Genomic DNA, 18,984 nt, shown 5'->3' with positions numbered 1-18,984 from the left:
GCCATGATAGATTTTTGGCTAATTTGCATAAACTGAAAAAACAATAATGGCATGTACTTTTTGGATTTTGACTCCGTTAACACCAAATTTGGTATACAGCCTTGGGGGACTGAGATACACATTTCTAATATAAATGAGCAAGATTGGTCGAAAAACATGGCTGCCATCAACCAAAATATCTTCACAAAGGGCGATAACCAGAACTCATTACCAGTTTGTCCAATCATCATAAATCTTGGTAGGTAACGTCAGTCCGTGTTTGGACACAGGTCTACCAAAGCATTTTGAGCCCAGCTCATGGGGGGCGCCACACGTGACATGTATCTGAAAAGCTGGCTGACAGAATTTCACCAAAGTTGGTGTGCATGCTCTGAGAAGAAGTGTAAACCAAAATATTGATTGGTGCAATAGGCGTGGCCTATCACAAATCTGCTCATAACTCAAGATGCTTTTGAGCAATCCTGATTAAACACACTGGAGACATCCTGTACTATTTCCTGAACATACACATCGCGTTTCGATCAAATCCAATGAAGGGGGGACGAATGGTGGAACTTTGAGTGCACAATTATTGAAATGCTGTAGGCTTTGTGATGATGAAACAAGTAAGTGTGTAATTGATGTCACTTCTTCTTTAACAGAATTAAACTAGCTGAAGTGACTTTGCTCACTTTTGTGAAGCCTGAAACCCACTCATTGCTGCCCGTGGCTTTAATTTTGGCTGATTGAACTGCTTCCTTCTGTTTAGTGCAAAAAGGTTTGAACCCTATATTTCATTTTTATGTTTATTAAGCCTCTTTCACACAGGAGACAAAGGATTTAGTAGTGATTTTATGTTTGTTATGTGTGTGGGAGTGTTGTTAAAACCAACAGTAAATTAGTCACCTGTTTACTCCTTTACCAAACAGGCTGAAAGCTGTTTTAGAGCTCTATGAAGGATTCAAAGGGGAGCAGCTTCTTTATGCATAATATATTTATACACAGATATATGTATATGAAAGGTTGTTATTAGAAAATGCTCTGCTCTATTTTTTTCCTGTGAGTTATATTATTACAGGACCTTCCCAGAAAACCTTGAAACTTTGTCTGCATTCTTATTGGCCAATAAACAAATACACTCGACTCCTTTGTGTTGCTTAGCAACGCAAGCCAGTCCCTGGTTTTATATATGAAAAACCAGCATGCCGCCAATCTGGAGATTTACAGGGTGCAGTGTGAATGAGACCAGCCACGACGCATTTTTAATTAAATCCTTGCAAGCTTTTTATAAAAGACAGGGTTTGTAAGGATTGTAATTAATACTGTAGGAAACGGTGATGACATGATTGATTTTTGCTCTTTGCTCTGCATTTACAGTCAGTGGAGATAAAGATGATTCAGGTGCTTCAACGTTCAAATGTAACTGTTTATTGGTCTCATCAAAAATATTCACAGCTTTGGATTTCAGTGATATACAAGATAAATGTAACAATCTTTACTTTTCACATTGTTTTAAATCAAGTCAAGGTGCATTTTCTCTCTAATGAGGTCAGCTTGGCTTCAGCACCCTGTTTGCCATGTGTAACAAACATCAGGTCACTCATTCAGGTATCCTAGTAACAACATTTTTTTTGAATTTCTGAAAGCTTCAACACTTTTCAATCATTTTCATCCATTTATTTTTTAAGTCTACATTAATATATTTACATACAGCTCGTAGAATCTGACATACCTTGGTGAAGTGGATTGATTTAATTCTTTTTATTGTGTGTGTCTGTTATGTCTTCATCCTTCTTTTCCTATATGAGTATCAGCTGTTATACTGGCAGAGGACTATGATCTATCACAGATGTCTTCTGCTGTGTGAGCGCGCCTCTCAGACTTCTTAGTGACTGTGGATATCTTATATTTGCTCAGGTCTGTTTACTGATATTAATCAAAACTCAGAAAGACCTGGCTCTGCATCCAGCTCATAAGCAGACCAAATACTGGCAAGTGAAGGGTAATGCAGAACTACATAAAGTAATGGAAACTGTGTGCATGAGACACATTCCCTAATTATTTCTGGTCCTAATGGGCCCCTAACACTGCCACCAAGTTCACACTGAGTGGTTTCTGTGACACCATGAGGCATAGCAACATGTTAGTCACCATGCAGAAAGTCAGGTCAGCCTCCAAATGTTGGGGTTTTTTTAACAATGAGGATGATTGCCTGCACTGTTGGTTTTGTGATTTATTATTTTGTGTGACTTTAGATGCATGCATGTCTGTGTTCTATACGTCACCACAAAGACCTCTCCGGCTCTATGCACACCACAGCTGGGATCAGAACGAGTCCTTCTATCTCCCCTTTTCATTCACCTGGTCGCTCAGAACTGAAACACATACTGAAGAAACTACTAGAGCACTACAAGAAGGGTAGCCACTCCACTGCCCATTACAGCAACCAAGGCAGCCACTTAAGTCCATAGAATGATTTAGACCCCTCTTACTAATGGATGACATGTATTTAGTCCTCTAAGTACTCAAAGTGTTGCACATAGTAAAGTGTTCTGGCAGCAGGCCATCTGATCTAAGAGGAGTAATATGTTGGACAGCAGGATGAAGTATAGTTAGCAGGAAAGAACAGGATAGATTGGATAGATTTTTGTCTTTAAGGATCTCCTCGGTGTGTGTCGTACACTGTATGTGGTGGTTTCAGATCCAATGCTGCCATGTGTGTGTTGATGCAGATGTGAGAAAAGAAAGCAGAAATACACTTCAGTGGTTTACACTGTGGTTTTAGTTCACCTTTATAACAACTCAACAATACGCTCCAGTGCAGATTTATTAATCAACATTGTGTTATTTCAGTCTGTTCTGTACAAAGTGTGCTACATGCCATTATTACAGTATTTCCCCAAGGTCTGAGACCAGTTTTCATTGTGTGTGTGTGTGTGTTTCTGTTCCATGAATTTCTCCACTTAAATGATGCTTTTGATTGCAATTATGCTGGTAATTAACATTGCTGAGAATTAAGGCTACACCCATTCACACAGGCGCACACCAGAGCCTTGGTGCATTTTTAAAGGACATGTCTCATATTGTTGTTGCTGAACAAACAGGGAAACTCTGCCACAATGGCAACATGAAAATGCACGTAGATTCTGAAGAGTTGTGCAGGTTACAGCTGACGTGGCCTGAAGAGCACTGCTTGTGCTGAGAGGCAGACTGGGACTTGTTGTTCTTTGATCAGCGTCACAACAAAATCACTAGTCTTCCACTCAGCACTACCAACACTTCCCCTCCTTTCTGTTGGTGGCTCCACATCCACGGCTGGCAATCTGTAATGAAAGAAAAAGAAACAACCTTGTGACAACCAAGTTTGAATCTCCCCTTCACTGCACTGATGTTAAACATTACATATTCATTTTGCAGCGTCACGTATAAAGCCCTCAGACTTAAAGAGCTTCTGCAGGTATGTGAAACAGGTGCTACAGAGCATCCGACCACCAGCTCGAGGTGTGTTGACAGGTTTTGAACTTTAGATGTCGGAGATGGAAACACTACATGCAATTCCCATCTCTGTGTTTTCCCTCAACCTATTTCTCTCTGAAGCCTGTTGACATTCCATCCTTCCTTTGTTGTTGTAATGCCAACCTTTCAGCTCCTCTCAAAAGAGGGAGACAGGAGGAGGGGAGGAACAGAGAGAGAGAGAGAGAGAGAGAGAGAGAGAGAGAGGATCACAGCACAGCACTTAGAGTAAATGCTGTTCACCATATGCAATGGACAGAAACCTTAAGCTGTGCACAATTTGTGGTTACTCTATTTAGGTGTAGAAAATGGAAATCTGACCAGTGATTTGTGTTCCAATAAGTCACATTTGGACTGAGAGAGAGAAAGAGAGAGAGAGAGAGAGAGAGAGAGAGAGAGAAAAGAGACAGACAGATTGTCCTGCATCTCCAGTATGTTTCTGAGCTGGTAGCTATGCAACAAGACTGGGAGTCAGTGGAAGAGGGGGATGGGAAGATGGGGACAGTTTAGTGAGAGGAAGGAAGGGGAGGAAGGAAGGAAGCGAGCAAGGAAGGAGAGAAAAGGGGGGGGGGGGGGGGGGTCCTTGAATGCAAACTATGAAAAGAGGATGGCTGAGCAGAAACAGCACTCTATTAAGACCAAGAGAAGACCCCAGAATGGATGATCCATGATGTCCAGTAGGCTCATTTTAATACAGTATTGATTAAAAACAAACGACTTCATTTGCTGTTCTACCACTCAGAAATCGTCCATCTAGTTTCCAAATAGTAGGTGCATGTTAACGCTGAGCATTAGGTTAATATTCAGAAGACGTGTCAACATGATAACGGGAAGTAATGCTAAAAAAAGCGAGAAATGAACCTTTTATTCCGTCCAGATCGCGGCTGAAGGAAACGTGTACTGTAGCCCTCGACGTGGGAGCTGTCCAGTGTCTCGGTGCTGAATGACGCCCTACTTTTCCTCCACGTCCATCTCCTCAGCATCTCGCCTCGATTCAGGCCCGGGGTAAAAAAAAAAAAAAAAAAGAAAAAAAAAAAACATGCCACCTGTTGCTGCACCGAAGTTTGCTCTCAGGAGGTTAAAAAGCCCAAGTCCACTGATATCTGACATGTATAATCTGCAGTTGACGCTGCTCCTGATCTGAAATAAGGTCAATTATCTTTTTTCCCCCTTCTTCTCAAATCACGGCAAACATGACGACACGATAAACATTTCTCCCCCAGGCGAGGCAGGAAGAGGAGGAAGGGGATGTCATTTAATTTCCCTCAGACGCAGTCGGGATTTTGTCTCAGCAGCTGTTTATATTTTCCTTAATAGCTCGAAGGCTGTTTGCTTCATCATGATGTTTGCTTTTCAGTCCCCGAAGTGCAAAAAGGCAGCTTTTGTGGAGCGAAAAATCTGCAAACACATTCATATCCTGCAAATAAAAGCATCCTAACATTGCATTCTCTGTATAAAACGAGCAGGACAAAGGCTAAGTGGATGGACTCACCGTTTATCGACGGGAACAACAGGTGATGCCGACATAATGTTATGCAGCGCGTCTCTTTCACTGCTGGGTTTTTTTCTATGAAACTAGCCACAATCTGAGCCTGTGCGCCCTCCCATCTGAGCTCCACGTAATGGTTATCGTGATGTTACTGGGTAGGCTGGGGGAAGATGGATCAGTGTGTTTTTATACGTCCGCTGAGAGAAGACGAGGAAGAGGCGGGACGATGTGGAGTGACGGCTGCGGGAGGAGGCCAATTGACGTGGATTTTTTTTTTCCAGACCTGTTAAGGGTGCGGCCCAAACCAGTAGCCAAATTACATTATATGAAGGTTAAGGATACATATGAATAAAGCAGATGGATAAATGGCTGAGGGTGTATGTCGGTGGAAGACACCTGTTTTTTTAATTTAAAACCTCAGTCAGAAAGAGGACAGATTTCTGATTACTGCAGGAATAAATCAATCTAGCCTTAATGGCAGCGCATCATTTTAATCCGATCGAGGAAACACCCCGACTTAATTGAAATCATGCGTCCCAAGAGTCCAAAAGACTTCACCTGAGCGAGCACCTGCGCCTGACTGTGGCGAGGAGCTCACATGTAATTGAATTAAACCTGAGCAGTGAGATCAAGATTAGGGATCTAATTAATTTGTGATGGAAACAACAAGATTGAAATTGTTACAATAAGTGGAAATTGTACAGGTACATGGCACTTGGCTACAGTTTAAATGTAATTTCACTTCTATTCCTGTGGAAATACTGTATATCCATACACTCTCAAATATAAAGCCATCTGTCAATTGTAGCTCGAATAATAGGGACTCCAAACCTTGAGTACAGGTACCCCAGATATACACTCACAAGCCCTTTATTAGGAACACTGGTGCAGTCTAATGTAATTCAATACAACAGCTCTGCCATAAATTCTACTTTCACGAAGCTGTCAGAAAGGTGATAATTCTACTTTATGTTTATTATTGAGGTCATAGTGGAGTGGGTGGTGTTGGTGTACTGGAGTGCATTGTATTGAAAAGTGTTTCTAATAATTTGTCCACCCCATTAACACACACAAAATATCAGGAACACTGTCAATGTCAACGAAATCTAAACAATGTATAAGCTTCGTAAAAGTAGAATTTATGGCAGAGCTGTTGTATTGGATTGCATTAGATTGCACAGGTGTTCCTAATAAAATGCTCGGTGAGTGTATATCAGAATACATCACCAACCCTCCTTCGACAAAATTTTGTCTACTGTGAGGAATTATGATGCACCACAGCTGGACACGAGTCTATCCAGTGGGTTGGGAGATAATAATAAAGTCATTCCTGTATTATTCTCCCACTGTGCCACCTTCAAATGACACAATAGTCACAATAGGCTGGTAAATTACAAGCAGTGATTTAAATGTGCACTTATTGTGGGTTTAAAAGCTCATTTTTTTTGTAGTTTTGGATTAATGTCATTGGTGTCATCATTAACCGTCAGAAATGTTTGTTTTCTTACAAAGAGAAAAATGAAATGTGACAGTGCAACATTTGACTTTTGGTCTATGAAAGCAGCGGAAAGGTTTGCCTTTAGGTTATAAGGACAAGCTTGTGTGTTTCCTGCCGCTTTCAGGGGCCTGTGTGACATTTTGACAAAATCTCATGACAATCAGTCATCAACCAGTGAATCTTTATGTTGTTCTGTAAGGTATTTAAATCATAGCATCTTCTTTGACACCTGCTATTTGACGGTTCGTCACAGTTTTTACAGGCTGTGGAGAAAACACCCATCCCCCATTTTATGAATGCAAGGCGCTGCTGGGGTGGGTGACGTGTGTGTATTTGTAAATAAGGCACACGAGTGACCCTCTCTGTGCTCTGTTCCCTCTGACAAAATGACCTGAATGAAGCCTGGGTGGCTGCAGCCATTAGTTATCACAAAAGCCTTGTTCCTTTGATATCTGTGTGGGCCAGTCATCAATGCGACTCAAGAGTTGGGCTTAGGGAGGAATCCTGGGGGAAGATCCCGCTCGCTGTGTTGTGAGGCTTTAGTTGTATAATGAACATTGCACTCTGCGCCTCTTGATAGAAACATCAGGAGGTAGGATTATGCATGTTAGTGATCCTCCTCTGTTCTCCCTCTGCTTTCAGGGCTTAATGTTAACATCTGCCCACCGCGAGCCAAAGATGAGCTGGGAGGACTGTTTTGAATGTCTTCCATTCAAATTAGTTATCTGATTACTATAATGGACTACACATGTTATTTAGATGACATTATAATGGAGTCTGAAGGAGAAGAAAGGGCTCAGAATAGAAGTTGATAGAAGCTGGGTCACGCAGGACAACAGTACAATGATTTTCAACACACAGAGAAACAAACCCAAAAAGATCTTTACCTTTTAAGCCACTAAATTAGCAGTGGTATTTTTAAATTATTTTGTCTTCCCCATCTAAACTCCATCTTAGAAATAGTCAGATTACAAATTATTAAAGGATGATATTCATTCTTTGCCATTTTCGGATTTCTATCCGTAAAATTGTAGCAAAAACCCATTGTTCAAGATCCCCTTTTATCTTCATGTGTTTACACCCTTCAGCTGTTGTTTACACTGATAAAATCCATTTGCTGTTTAAATGTGTAAGAGTGAGTTTGGATAGGCCACGGGGTGCAAGCAGAGGTGTAGGCGCTTTAGGAGGCAGCGAACATTCATTATTTTTCATGCTCTGGGTCAAAACTACGCTTGTGTGGGATTGACTAGTAATTTGATGAAAATCCGCAAACTTCCAGGGAATAAGATGAAGCTTCAGGATGTTTTGTAGCCGTTAAAAGCTCTTGTTCTGTAATAAATGTGATGCGTAACCAAGGATAGCTGTCTGTTGGGATGTTTAACCTTCCTCGTAGCCTGAGATAAAGACAGTTAATATCACTGACAGGATATTTCTTTGTGAGTGTTCAACCTGATTTTCACCTTCAAGGTAACCTGGTTAAGGTTGAGTGTGGTAGCAGGAGTGAATCACTGAATTTAAAGCTGTTCATAGGTCAACACGTCCTCACAACTAAACGAGCACACAGGTCAATTGTGGTGTTCACAGAGAGTCACACCTGCTGGAAGATGTTCAGATGGGTGATAAGTTAAAGAAAAACCTGAATACATGACTGGAGAAACATAAAGTCTACAGATGCTTCCATAAAGAACACAAAGACCCACTTCTGTGTCTGTATATGATGTTGTGGCCTTCAGTCTCCAGATCCCAACACAATAGTATATACTGTACTGTACTATATATGGAAGATTTTCGACTTATACTAGAAACAGCAGTTTCCAATACCATTATCAAAACCACATGAAGGAACATCTTTTGGAAGAATGGTGTAAATCGCTTTTATGCCCATGAGCATTGAAACTGTTTAGGCGGCTCATGGTGGCCAAACAATAAATAAATTAAAATAACCCATTTGTATTTATATTAATCAGAAGACTATCATGGGAACATGAAAATGAAGCTCATATTTATGGCTCATATGACGTATTTATCTGTCTGAAACACAATGTTTTGCATGACAAAATGAAGACAGAACACAGTTTTCCAATCTTGATGTCAGAACCTCAAGATTAGAGCTGCAACGATGAGTTGATCAACAGGAAATTAATTGCTAACTATTTTGATTATCGATGGACATTTTTTAAGAAAAAAATGTCATAATTCTCTTCTCAAATGTGAATATTTTCTGGTTTCTTTAGTCCACTATGATAGTAAACTGAATATCTTTGGGTTGTGGACTGCTGGTCTGGACAAAACAAGACATTTGAGGATGTCACCTTGAGCTTTGGGAATCATTGGTCGACATGTTTCACCATTTTCTGACATTTTTTAGACCAAATGACTAATTGATTAATTGAGAATATAATTAAGTCAAATCTATTCATAGAGCACATTTAAAAACAGGAGTTGACCAAAGTACCTTACAGAAAAATGTAAAATACAGTCAAATAATTTCAAGTAATTAAAGCAAAATAAAATAAATAGATAAGTAAATTGTAACAGACACAGTTAACAGTTTTATCATGCTACAAAAAAATTAGGGGGACTCAAAACTGATTCTATAAAGATGAGTCTTTAGCTGGGATTTAAAAGTGGTGATAGATGGGGGAGATCTGACGGTGAAGGGCAAACTGTTCCACAGTCTGGGAGCAGTGTTGGAAAAAGCTCCGTCACCTTTATGATTTTGACTGAGAACGTGGAACAGAGAGACATGAGTTGGAGGCTGGTGCCAAAATATTCAGAGCTTTTAAGACAAATACAAGAATCTTAAAATCAATTCTGTATTTCACTGGTAACCAGTGAAGGGAGACCAGTACGGGGTGATGTGGTCTCTTTTTATGGTAATCGACAGATTAATCTATAATGAAAATAATTGTTAGTTGCAGCTCTACTCAAGATGTATCACAGATAGAGCTAATAAATAGATCAATAGATTTTATATGATTTTTTTAAAATAATAAATGGCTCTTGACAAGCAAGACAAAAACTTGTTGGATTATTTGTTTGGATCTAAAACGGAATCAAGAAAAGGGTTAAAAGGTAAGTCTGAAATATTCTTTTTCTCATTGTCAACAGATTCAACAAAAAGACCCAAAACAACAATTAATTAATCTGACTAAAACATGGTAATCTTATTAGCTTATTCTATAGAGCTCAATTGTTTCAAAATCTAACTTCATATTTTTAACCTAAAATTACACATTATTGGTTTTAGTCATTTTATGGGATTTGTTGACAAATTGAACATCAGCCATCCTATCAGAGAGCCTGGGCTAGAAAGAAGTGTAACGCAGATACAGCCTCTTTTACTTAATGTTGCATTTTGTCTACTTACAGGAAAATAAAACAGCTGAGACATAATGTACAAGATATGATCATTTAATTGTTGATTATCTCTCAGTACAGAAATATTAATATTTTTTTAACATTCTTTCTGTAATTCAAGTTGGCAGCATCGTCTTGATTTTCAAGTGGCATTAAACTGCTCCTCAGCGTCCCTCAGATAACATTAGTCAACAAACATGCCATCGCTGTACAACAACCTTTCTACACAACACAAATAAATAGTGTTCATTTAAATGTGGCACACTAGTTGGCTCAACATTCAAAGTGGGAATTAAGGAAATAAAAATTATGGGATGGAAGGGGGAGAAGGTTGCAGATGATATGAAAGTTTCTTACAAAAAACAGCATCACACCTCAAAAGACAGAAATGATCTGAAGTAGCAAAAGACAAGTGCCCTCGGCTTGAATATCTTAGCAGACGCAGCACAGAGCAGCATTTCACTGTCTGACTGAATCCCAAATGTTTTTACTGTGTGCTTCAGCTGCTGTTACAGACTGCACTGATAAGCCAACGAGTTTTTCTTTTAATTTTCCTTTTGCCTGATTTTTCTTATTAAGAATTTAAGGAAACAAGATGAGAGAAAAGCTTCCACACAAGTCACACAAAAAGCAAAATGTGGCGGTCACGCAGCATTTTTCATGTGAATTATATTTAGAATTTTTTTTTTCTTCTAAGATGTGCCGCATGCTGTTGGTTGTTTTTTTCTTGAGCGATTATGAAACAATGTTTACCAACATTGCTTTATATCATATCATTAGACTAAAATGAACTTAATGTCAGCTTTAAAAAAAAAAAAAAAAAAAAAAAAAAAAAAAAAGGAGATCTGGCCTGTTTTTTCCAGTCCTTTTTAACCATTAACAATTCTCAGATCAGCGCAGGATTACAGTATGTACAGCGTGAACATGTAAGGTTATTGCCGCTCAGTAAAATACAAAATGACAAGTTTTCATTTTTCTGCAAACCTTAACCCTTGAAGGGAAAAAGTCAGACATACTCCACAGATCAGACCAAAAACTGCAATTACACACATAACAGAAAACCTACCAGCCTTCAAAACAAACACACTAGTAATAATATATGTTAAAATATGTAAAAAAAAAAAAAAAAAAAAAAAAGAAGAAGAAGAAAGAAAAGAAAATAAATAGACAATCAAAAAGGACAAACTCAATATTTGGCAGGTATGCACACACTCAGTCTGTAAACAAAACATAATCACGTAGGGAGACAAACTCCCTAAAGTTCTCCTCATCATCATCATCAGAGATCACGGGTCTGTTGGAGGCAGCGGCTCCGTCATCCAGGAGGAAGTGGAATACTTTTTGTATGTATCACCTCTGCCCTCGACACTCAGGCTGTGCACGTCACCGGCTCCTCCCACCTCCAGCTACAACTTCGCTAATTAAACTAAGGCCAATCGAGTGGGCCCTCTGTCGACTACTGAGGCGAATACTCAAAAGAAGGGGCTCATCATGTAGAGCGCGGACTTGACACAACAAATTCCCTTCCAGTCTTTATTCCCCTCGTAGTACAGAGGTGTGCCGACTACCGGATCCTGGTGAAGAGGTTCAACACTGACACCGACTCCTGAAAGAGGAAGGAGGACAGAAGCGACAGATACTGTGAGGTAATATTATAAACAGAACAGATTCAATTAGAGCTGCAAGATAAAATTAACAATTTTTGATAGCTGATGAATAATTTGAGTCACTTTTAAGCAAAAAACAGCCAAACATGTACATTTTCTTGTCTTCCATTGCAGCAAATTGAGTCTCTCTTGAGTTTTGGACTGTTGGTCCGACAAATAAAAGACATTTAATTCAACAAATCAGCTATAGACATTTTTCACTATACTCTGATATTTTAGATACCAAGCAATTAATAGTGAAGATAATGGGCACATTAATAGATAATGAAAATACACAAGGAAGAAAATGGAGAGAATAAATACCTTAGTGGATCTCATCTTGCTAAAGACGTTCCAGAAGCGAAGTGTTTCATCTCCTGCCCCCGTCACAATGGCCTCTCCGTCAGGGGACATGGCCTGCAAATACAGTAACTCATTATTATACACTGAAATCTTTCTAACACAGAAATTAGGCAAACAGTATATCACTTTTTCCCTCTTTTTTTTTTTTTTTTTTTTTTTTGCCATTTTCAGATTCATTATAGTTCCCTTTCAGTGTGGGAGGTTATGTAGAGAGCAGGACGAGCTTGTGGATGGTTTACTTACTCTACAGCAACATAATAACAGTTTCTATAGCTGCACATATAGTTCATCAAGACATTTCTTTATTTGAGATTAATCTAAAAATGTAGAAATAATTCACTTCTTTTCTTTTCTTTTTTAATTAGATTTAGCTTTTATATTTATTTTCATTTCCATTCATGTTTTTAGCACCTAGTTTTCTCTATTTCAGTTTTAGTTTGCCATGATAACTATGGGACTATTGGGACTATAATGTTCTTCAGACAGACACATATCAAAACATACAGTATATACTGACCAGGTAAAGTACTCTGTAGGAATGTCCCGTAAGTTTGGCTACTTGAGTGAGGGAGGGATACTTCCACACCAGGATCTGGTTCTGGGAATACCCATGTGTGCTGACCTGCAGAAAAAGAACAACACGTTTACCTCTTGAGGAACAACATTGTTCAATTGGCACCCATGCTTGTTGCCTGTCAAATAAGATAAAAAAAAAACAACTAATTATATCTCTGCTTCTAGTGCAGAGGGCTGTGTTTAGCTTAGCGGTAAAAGCTAGCGGAAATAATGTGCCTTTCAGCAATTTAAAAACTGTTATTTACATGGTGTGTATTTTAGACTCATCAATACATCAAAGTCTCATCCAAGAATCACTATGATGTGTCAAAATGTCAACTTTACTTTGAGAACATGACTTTTAAGATGCTGTGTGCAGCTTCCACAGACAAAATTTATACTGATCTTTTCATCTGACCAAAAATTCAGTTTCTTGTATATTACTGTATTGTACATTTCCCTGCATTTTAAACACTGACAGAGGCATGTATTCTACTTCACAATTGCACGCTCCAAACCAGTAGCTTAAGGTGACTCACCAGTTCATTGGTGTGCTTGGACCAGGCCAGGTTGCACACCTGAGAGCCAGTGTCGGTGCACTGCAGCGGTTGGCCTGTCAGAGTGTTCCAAAAGCGGATGCAGCGGTCGGCGGTGCCACCTCCGGAGGCCAGCAGGCCGTGCTGGTGGGGAGACCAGGCGATGGCCTTCACCGCGGCCAAGTGCTCTGTGTACTGCTGCACCGGGAGGACGCTCGAGTGGTTCCACACAAGCAACTATAGACAACAAGAGAGGAGGTAGAGAAAGAGAAGGTGTCTGGTAAGTTTTTGGTCATTTTCTGTGGTATATTTGGAAAAAGCAGTTTTGATAAGATGCTAGTAAAGATTAAAATCTCTTCCTGCTTACCTTGTTGTCATTTCCACCTGACGCTAGCAGCTGGTGGTCTGTGCTCCACTTAAGACCACAGACTTCCTGTCTGTGTCCTTGCAGACGGCGCTCTGACTGAAGAGGCGGGGCTCTGATGTCCCTCTGCAGGATCACCCTATCGCGGCTCCCAGACGACAGCTGATCCGCATTCCATGCCAACGCACCTGGCGGCAGACAATGAAAGGCAGATGGAAGGGAAGATGATTCACCGACCATGAATGAGAGATGATGCCAAACAACTGTGTGAAAATCAATGAATGTAGTAATATTCTACTCCTGTAACTGTCTCTCAACTCACCCACTCTGGCTGTATGTCCTTCTAGTACAGAGAGCTTCTTCCCTGCTGCTGCATCCCAAATCTGTACATATCCTTTATGAGTCCCCACCGCCACCAGGTTACCCTAGAAATAAAAAAAATAAAAAACCGCACAATGACACGTAAGAGCATTTATGAAAAATAAATACCTTGTAGCTGTAACCTGCTACACACAGATTCACAGGCTGCAAGGTGACAAAAATAACAGCAAGTATGGATTATTCAGGTACAGTCTAAAAATATAAGAGCACACATTTTTAAAGGTTAAAACAAAGTCTGCAAACAGAAACTTCTTTTACATCTCTATTAAACATCAAGTGACAGACTTGATCCATGATGGATCTTTGTTAGGTTAAAGTGACAGTTGCTTGCTTGATCAGTAAGAGTTGTGTGTGCAGATTCTAATTCAACCTTATTTGGGTGTGTTTTAATGCAACTTGACAACAGCTTTAAAAATGATAAAAGATGACAGAAAAACCCACCCGCTCTGACCAGCCCACTGATGTTACCGAATCTCCTTCTACAGAAAGGTCACATAGACGGGTCACCTAAAAAGATGGAGAGGAAACAGATTAGCACGGACATCCAATTAAATCCTTTTTTTTTTTATTTTTTACATGAGCTAATATGTTTGATGCTCAGCCAGTGAAACATAACTGACAGATAGAAAGGTCTAAACCTTTTACTCTTAGACATATTTTTACAGCTGGAGCTTTGCTCACTACACTCAATCAACAGATCTCTCACACACACACACACACACACACACACACACACACACACACACATACACACCTGGCTGGTGCAGGCACTCCACAGGTATACGCAGGTACCCAGTCCAACACTGAGCACATTCAGAGAGGACCAGTCGACTAGGTTGAGGTAGAAATCGTCCTGAAGCTCTGGAGCGTCCAGAACTTTGAATGGAATTTTGGAAATTTTGCGTGTCGGTTTCCTTGGCGACCGTAGCAGTTTCTGGCTGCAATGCACAAGACAACATAATGAGGAATATGATACGTCGTCTTCTCAGTTGAAGAGATAACACTCAAGTGATGACAGGGAAAAAATATTACCTGTTGCTACTGACAGGTGATAGAGAATAAGGAGAGACTGTGTTTCCATCCTCTTCAGGAAGAGCCCTCTTTGTACTTACAGAATACTGCAAAACACAAGCAGATGATTACTGATGCAGATTTAAAAACAAAAAACAAACAAAAAAAAAAAACATATAAAACTCATACATTAACATTTACAGCTATTTTAACATTTCTTACACTAAAAAGGCTCCTCTTGGCTGGTGTAGATGGCTGCAGGCGGCGGTCTTCAGACTGGGGGTCCTGGACTTTTTCGATGCCTGCCCCCAGCAGCTCGTTCTTCAGCAGAGCCGAGTAAGCCAGACCGTCCGCTGAAGACAGAGGAAGAGACAGAGGGGAAATCAAACCGGGCTGCTGAAATGATTAAGTTCAAACACTGTGCTCCCTCTGCAATTTCTTAGCTCTCTCACATCTCTAAAGATCAGGGAGAATTTCTCACTGAGCTTTGTTTAGCGCTTATCTCCAGTTTCCATGAGCCTGTCCAGACTTAGTAAACACGAGAAGGTCAAATTATCAAGTTTGACTGGAACAGACAGAGATACCTGTGGAAATGAGCCAAAAAAGACGTGGGCCAAATGTGCAGCTACAGAAGAGAAGACTTTTTTTTTTTTATCTCTTTTTGGGCTGAGAATCACAGGATAACTCAAGATACATTACTATCATAATTCTCCTATGATAAGGTGTTATAATACAGGTGATTCTGCAATATACAATATATTGCAAGGCAGTCATCTTCAATACATCACAGTAGCTGTGAAAGTGAAAAGAAAAATACGCCTCTAAAATGGTGAAATGTTTTCTAAAACAGGAATCAACCATAAACTCCAAGCATTCACTGCATTATCAAGAACTTTCAGTCAGAGCGTTTTTAACACAAAATAATATATGTACTCATGTAGGGCTGCAACTACTTACAGTATGTCCTATTTTCAGTTATGATTAATCTGCCGATATTTTCTCGGTTAATCATTTTGTCTATAGACTGTCAGAAAATAGTGAAAATGGCTGTTTTTTGTTTTTTTTTCCAGAGTCAAAGGTATCATCTTCAGATGTCTTGTTTCGTCTGACCCAAAGATTTTCAGTTTACTGTCATGTTTGAGAAAGAAAAGCATTAAATCATCACATTTGAGAGGCTGAAACCAGCAAATTTTGGGCATTTTTGCTTTAAAAAAAGAACTAAATCAATCAATCAATTAGCAAAATACTTACAAAATACTGATCAACTAATTGTAGCAGCGCTATATTCATGTATATCCATCACTTAAATGTCGTGACTGACAAATGGCTGAATGAAAGCAGAACAAGTTAGAATTCAAATGTCTGCAGTAAAGTAAGTCTCAGTCTGAGAACAGAATCTTTCTTGATATTGGTGCCAGTGTATCCACAACATATTGCAAGACATCAAATTATGATATAAAATTACCTTTGTTGCTGTCTGTTGTGCCATCTTTGGTTTTCCTGTTTTGATTGTGCGACTTTTCAATTTCCTATTTCAGAAAATAAAATAAATAAATGATTACTCTCAACCAAATCTTAAAACACTTACCATCAAGACAAAAAAACTGAAATAAAAAGGCACAGGGTTAGTTTTTTTTCTTTATTAGCCATAAATCAACACTCCGATCTTATGAACACTGTCCTTTTGGTGGGAGTAACACTTATATCCCTGGTGTATTGCAGCAGACTCACATTGATGCGGTGGAAGTTGACACTCCAGTTGGCTCCGGCCCGGGAGGGAATGAAACGATCGCCATGCTTGCTAGGGGAGGACAAGGGGGAGCTGGTGGGTGTCAGAGCTCGCACCACTCCTAAAGATTTCTGCACAAAGGAGGAGAGGAGAAACCATTTCTGACCAGGAGCCAAACACAAACAAGCCATTGGACAGCGACTAGAAAACTCGATAACAAAACAGGAGAACATTTAGGCGGCAGATGGTGCATTTGTTTGAGGTGTTAACAACAGGAGGCAACATTCACAAAAACCCAGTCATTGGGCTGGTGAGGTCATGTTTTCACTCAACACTAATGACACCGTCAAATGAAAGAGACTGTGCCGTTAAACCGTTTATTCCTCTAACACATGGAGACTAACACGCCTTTTCTACCTATCTTAAGTCTTTTGCTGGCCATTATCATGCTACAGTTAGGATGATTACCTCATGATACTAGTAATACTTGTCAAGACTTGAAACCACAGCTAGATAAGGAACTTTATGTTTAGTTTCAGTTCAAGAGGAAATGCAGCTTCTGTACATGCCAGTAACAAACAAAACAGACAAAGCAATGCAGTGTGTGTATTATTTACTTACTATTGGGCTTGCATTCTCATTTTGGATGTTTATCTGCCTGAGCAGCCTGCACTCATAGTCCTGATCCATGATGCCTGAAAACAACAATGAGACCGATAACACAATCATATCACAATTTCCTGAATGCACACATCACATGACAGGTCGGTAAAAGCCACTTACCATAGAGCAGATGTCGACTAGCAATGTGGAAAAGTGATATTTTTTGCAATTACCTAATAGCTACTGTTGTGCTTTACTAGAGAGCTCAGTCTTTTTCAACTCAAAAAATAATAAGCAAACTAAGATATAGGCCTAATGTTCAATTTATTTCTTAACATTACACAGTAAATAAATGATACAGCTTAAACTACCAGTGGCAGACTGAGAAAATGTGCATTTTCTTGTTGCACTAGAGCTTGTCATTATTGGAGGAAAAAAAAGAGTATCATCTATCTATCTATCTATCAATTCTAATCTAATCTTAGGAGAAATCTGACATGGCAATTGCTCTGTGGTGCTAACAACAAAGCTCTTTCACGATTCATGGCATAAAAAACAATCGATACGGATAATACGGACGATTTAAATCCCACTTTAACTAGCTAACAATGGACAAATATGTTACAAGACAATGACATTAGTTACAGTGCACATGATCGGCTGCGGGTGGGTTCAGTCTTCTGCTAACAACAGCACTTAAATTATCTTTGAGAAAACTAGCAACTTACGACCGTAAATCCACTCTAACAGCAGGTATTTGCTTGTTGTTTCCATTAAATTAAAAAAACACAATGTGGCAGTTGTCACTGATTTGAAATCGTAACATTAAAATGATTAAAAAAACAAATAATCCAATCATCCAGCATACAGAGCCAAGCTAATGCTAACGCTAGCTGACCTAACGTAAAGATACGATAGCTGCCTGGCTAACGTATTAGCAACATTGTTTGTTCACAATCTACACTTGAATTAACACCTACCGTGCCCTGATAAACTCTACCCGTTACGAGCCGATGAATTGCTGTTTCCCAGCAGTGTCAATTCCAGATGAAATGTTTTTTGTTTTATACAGTTTTAATCTCAAAAACGGCATACAAAATACAAATGTTTTCTTTTGCCGAGCGTTCAATTTGTGTTCGCTAAGCATCACGGGAAGGATGTGACGTCGATATTTTTGAATCACACATTTGGCGTTGCCAAGGAAACGTGTCACAATGCATCAGTACGGTGCCGAACACTGTTATCACTGAGCTCTGAATCTATGCTCAACAAGAAAGTACAAACATTGATGGAAGAAGTATAAGTACAAATGCAAGAATGTAAAAATACTCCCTTATAAGTAAAAGTCCTACATGAAAAACCCTACATATCTTGTAAAGGTACACAAGTATTAAAGTAAAAGTACTAATTTTGTCCCTCATACTGATAAATTATTACATATGACATCATTAGATTATTAATACTGAAGCATCAGTGTGTAAGCAGCATGTTATTGTTGTAGCGGCTGGAGGTGGAGCTAGTTTGATCTACTTTATATAGTTAGCTAGTTTAGTCCAGTGGTTCCCAATCTAGGGGTCAGGCCCCTCCAAAGGGTCATCAGATAAATCTGAGGGGTTGTGAGATGATTAATGGGAGAGGAAAGAAGAAAAAACAAAGTTCTGATACACAAATCTGTTTTCAGTTTTGGGGGGTTTTCCTCTAATCTTTGATTTTTGGTGAAATATTTGATCATTTGAACATTTATTGAAATGAAACAATGTGAGAAGTTTAGAGGGAAAAATCACTATTTGGTGGAGCTGTTAACAACACATAGACATCTGAAATGTGACCCGACTACACACTACTTTTTCTAACATGTCAAAAGCCAAAAAGGTTGGAAACTGCCAGTTTCATCTTTAACAATGTGTTGTATTTTAAAAGCTGTGTCAAATCTTCATCTGAAAAGTAACTAAAGCTG

General features: G+C 39.3%; 1 protein-coding gene and 1 long non-coding RNA gene across 2 annotated transcripts; both read right to left on the bottom strand.

The window, feature by feature from the left end:
• Positions 1-2,742: 2,742 nt before the first annotated feature.
• Positions 2,743-5,216, bottom strand: LOC137193411 (uncharacterized). The gene is made up of 2 exons (XR_010930815.1): positions 4,985-5,216; positions 2,743-3,302 (listed from the first exon to the last, which is right to left on the bottom strand). It is a non-coding gene; the product is annotated as an uncharacterized lncRNA (long non-coding RNA).
• Positions 5,217-9,877: 4,661 nt separating this feature from the next.
• Positions 9,878-18,193, bottom strand: LOC137194074 (fizzy-related protein homolog). The gene is made up of 14 exons (XM_067605613.1): positions 18,008-18,193; positions 17,046-17,119; positions 16,427-16,555; positions 16,161-16,224; positions 14,918-15,048; positions 14,717-14,802; positions 14,439-14,622; positions 14,126-14,191; positions 13,626-13,728; positions 13,307-13,491; positions 12,943-13,176; positions 12,366-12,470; positions 11,810-11,902; positions 9,878-11,445 (listed from the first exon to the last, which is right to left on the bottom strand). Exons 2-14 carry the CDS (start codon positions 17,112-17,114, stop codon positions 11,404-11,406), a joined length of 1,491 nt encoding a protein of 496 aa, XP_067461714.1. The 5' UTR covers positions 17,115-17,119; positions 18,008-18,193; the 3' UTR covers positions 9,878-11,403.
• Positions 18,194-18,984: the final 791 nt, after the last annotated feature.

Source organism: Thunnus thynnus, chromosome 12 (assembly GCF_963924715.1).
Source record: "Thunnus thynnus chromosome 12, fThuThy2.1, whole genome shotgun sequence".
Lineage (NCBI taxonomy): Eukaryota > Metazoa > Chordata > Actinopteri > Scombriformes > Scombridae > Thunnus > Thunnus thynnus.
Note: the sequence above shows the minus strand (reverse complement) of the source record. Positions and strands in the feature narration are given on the sequence as shown.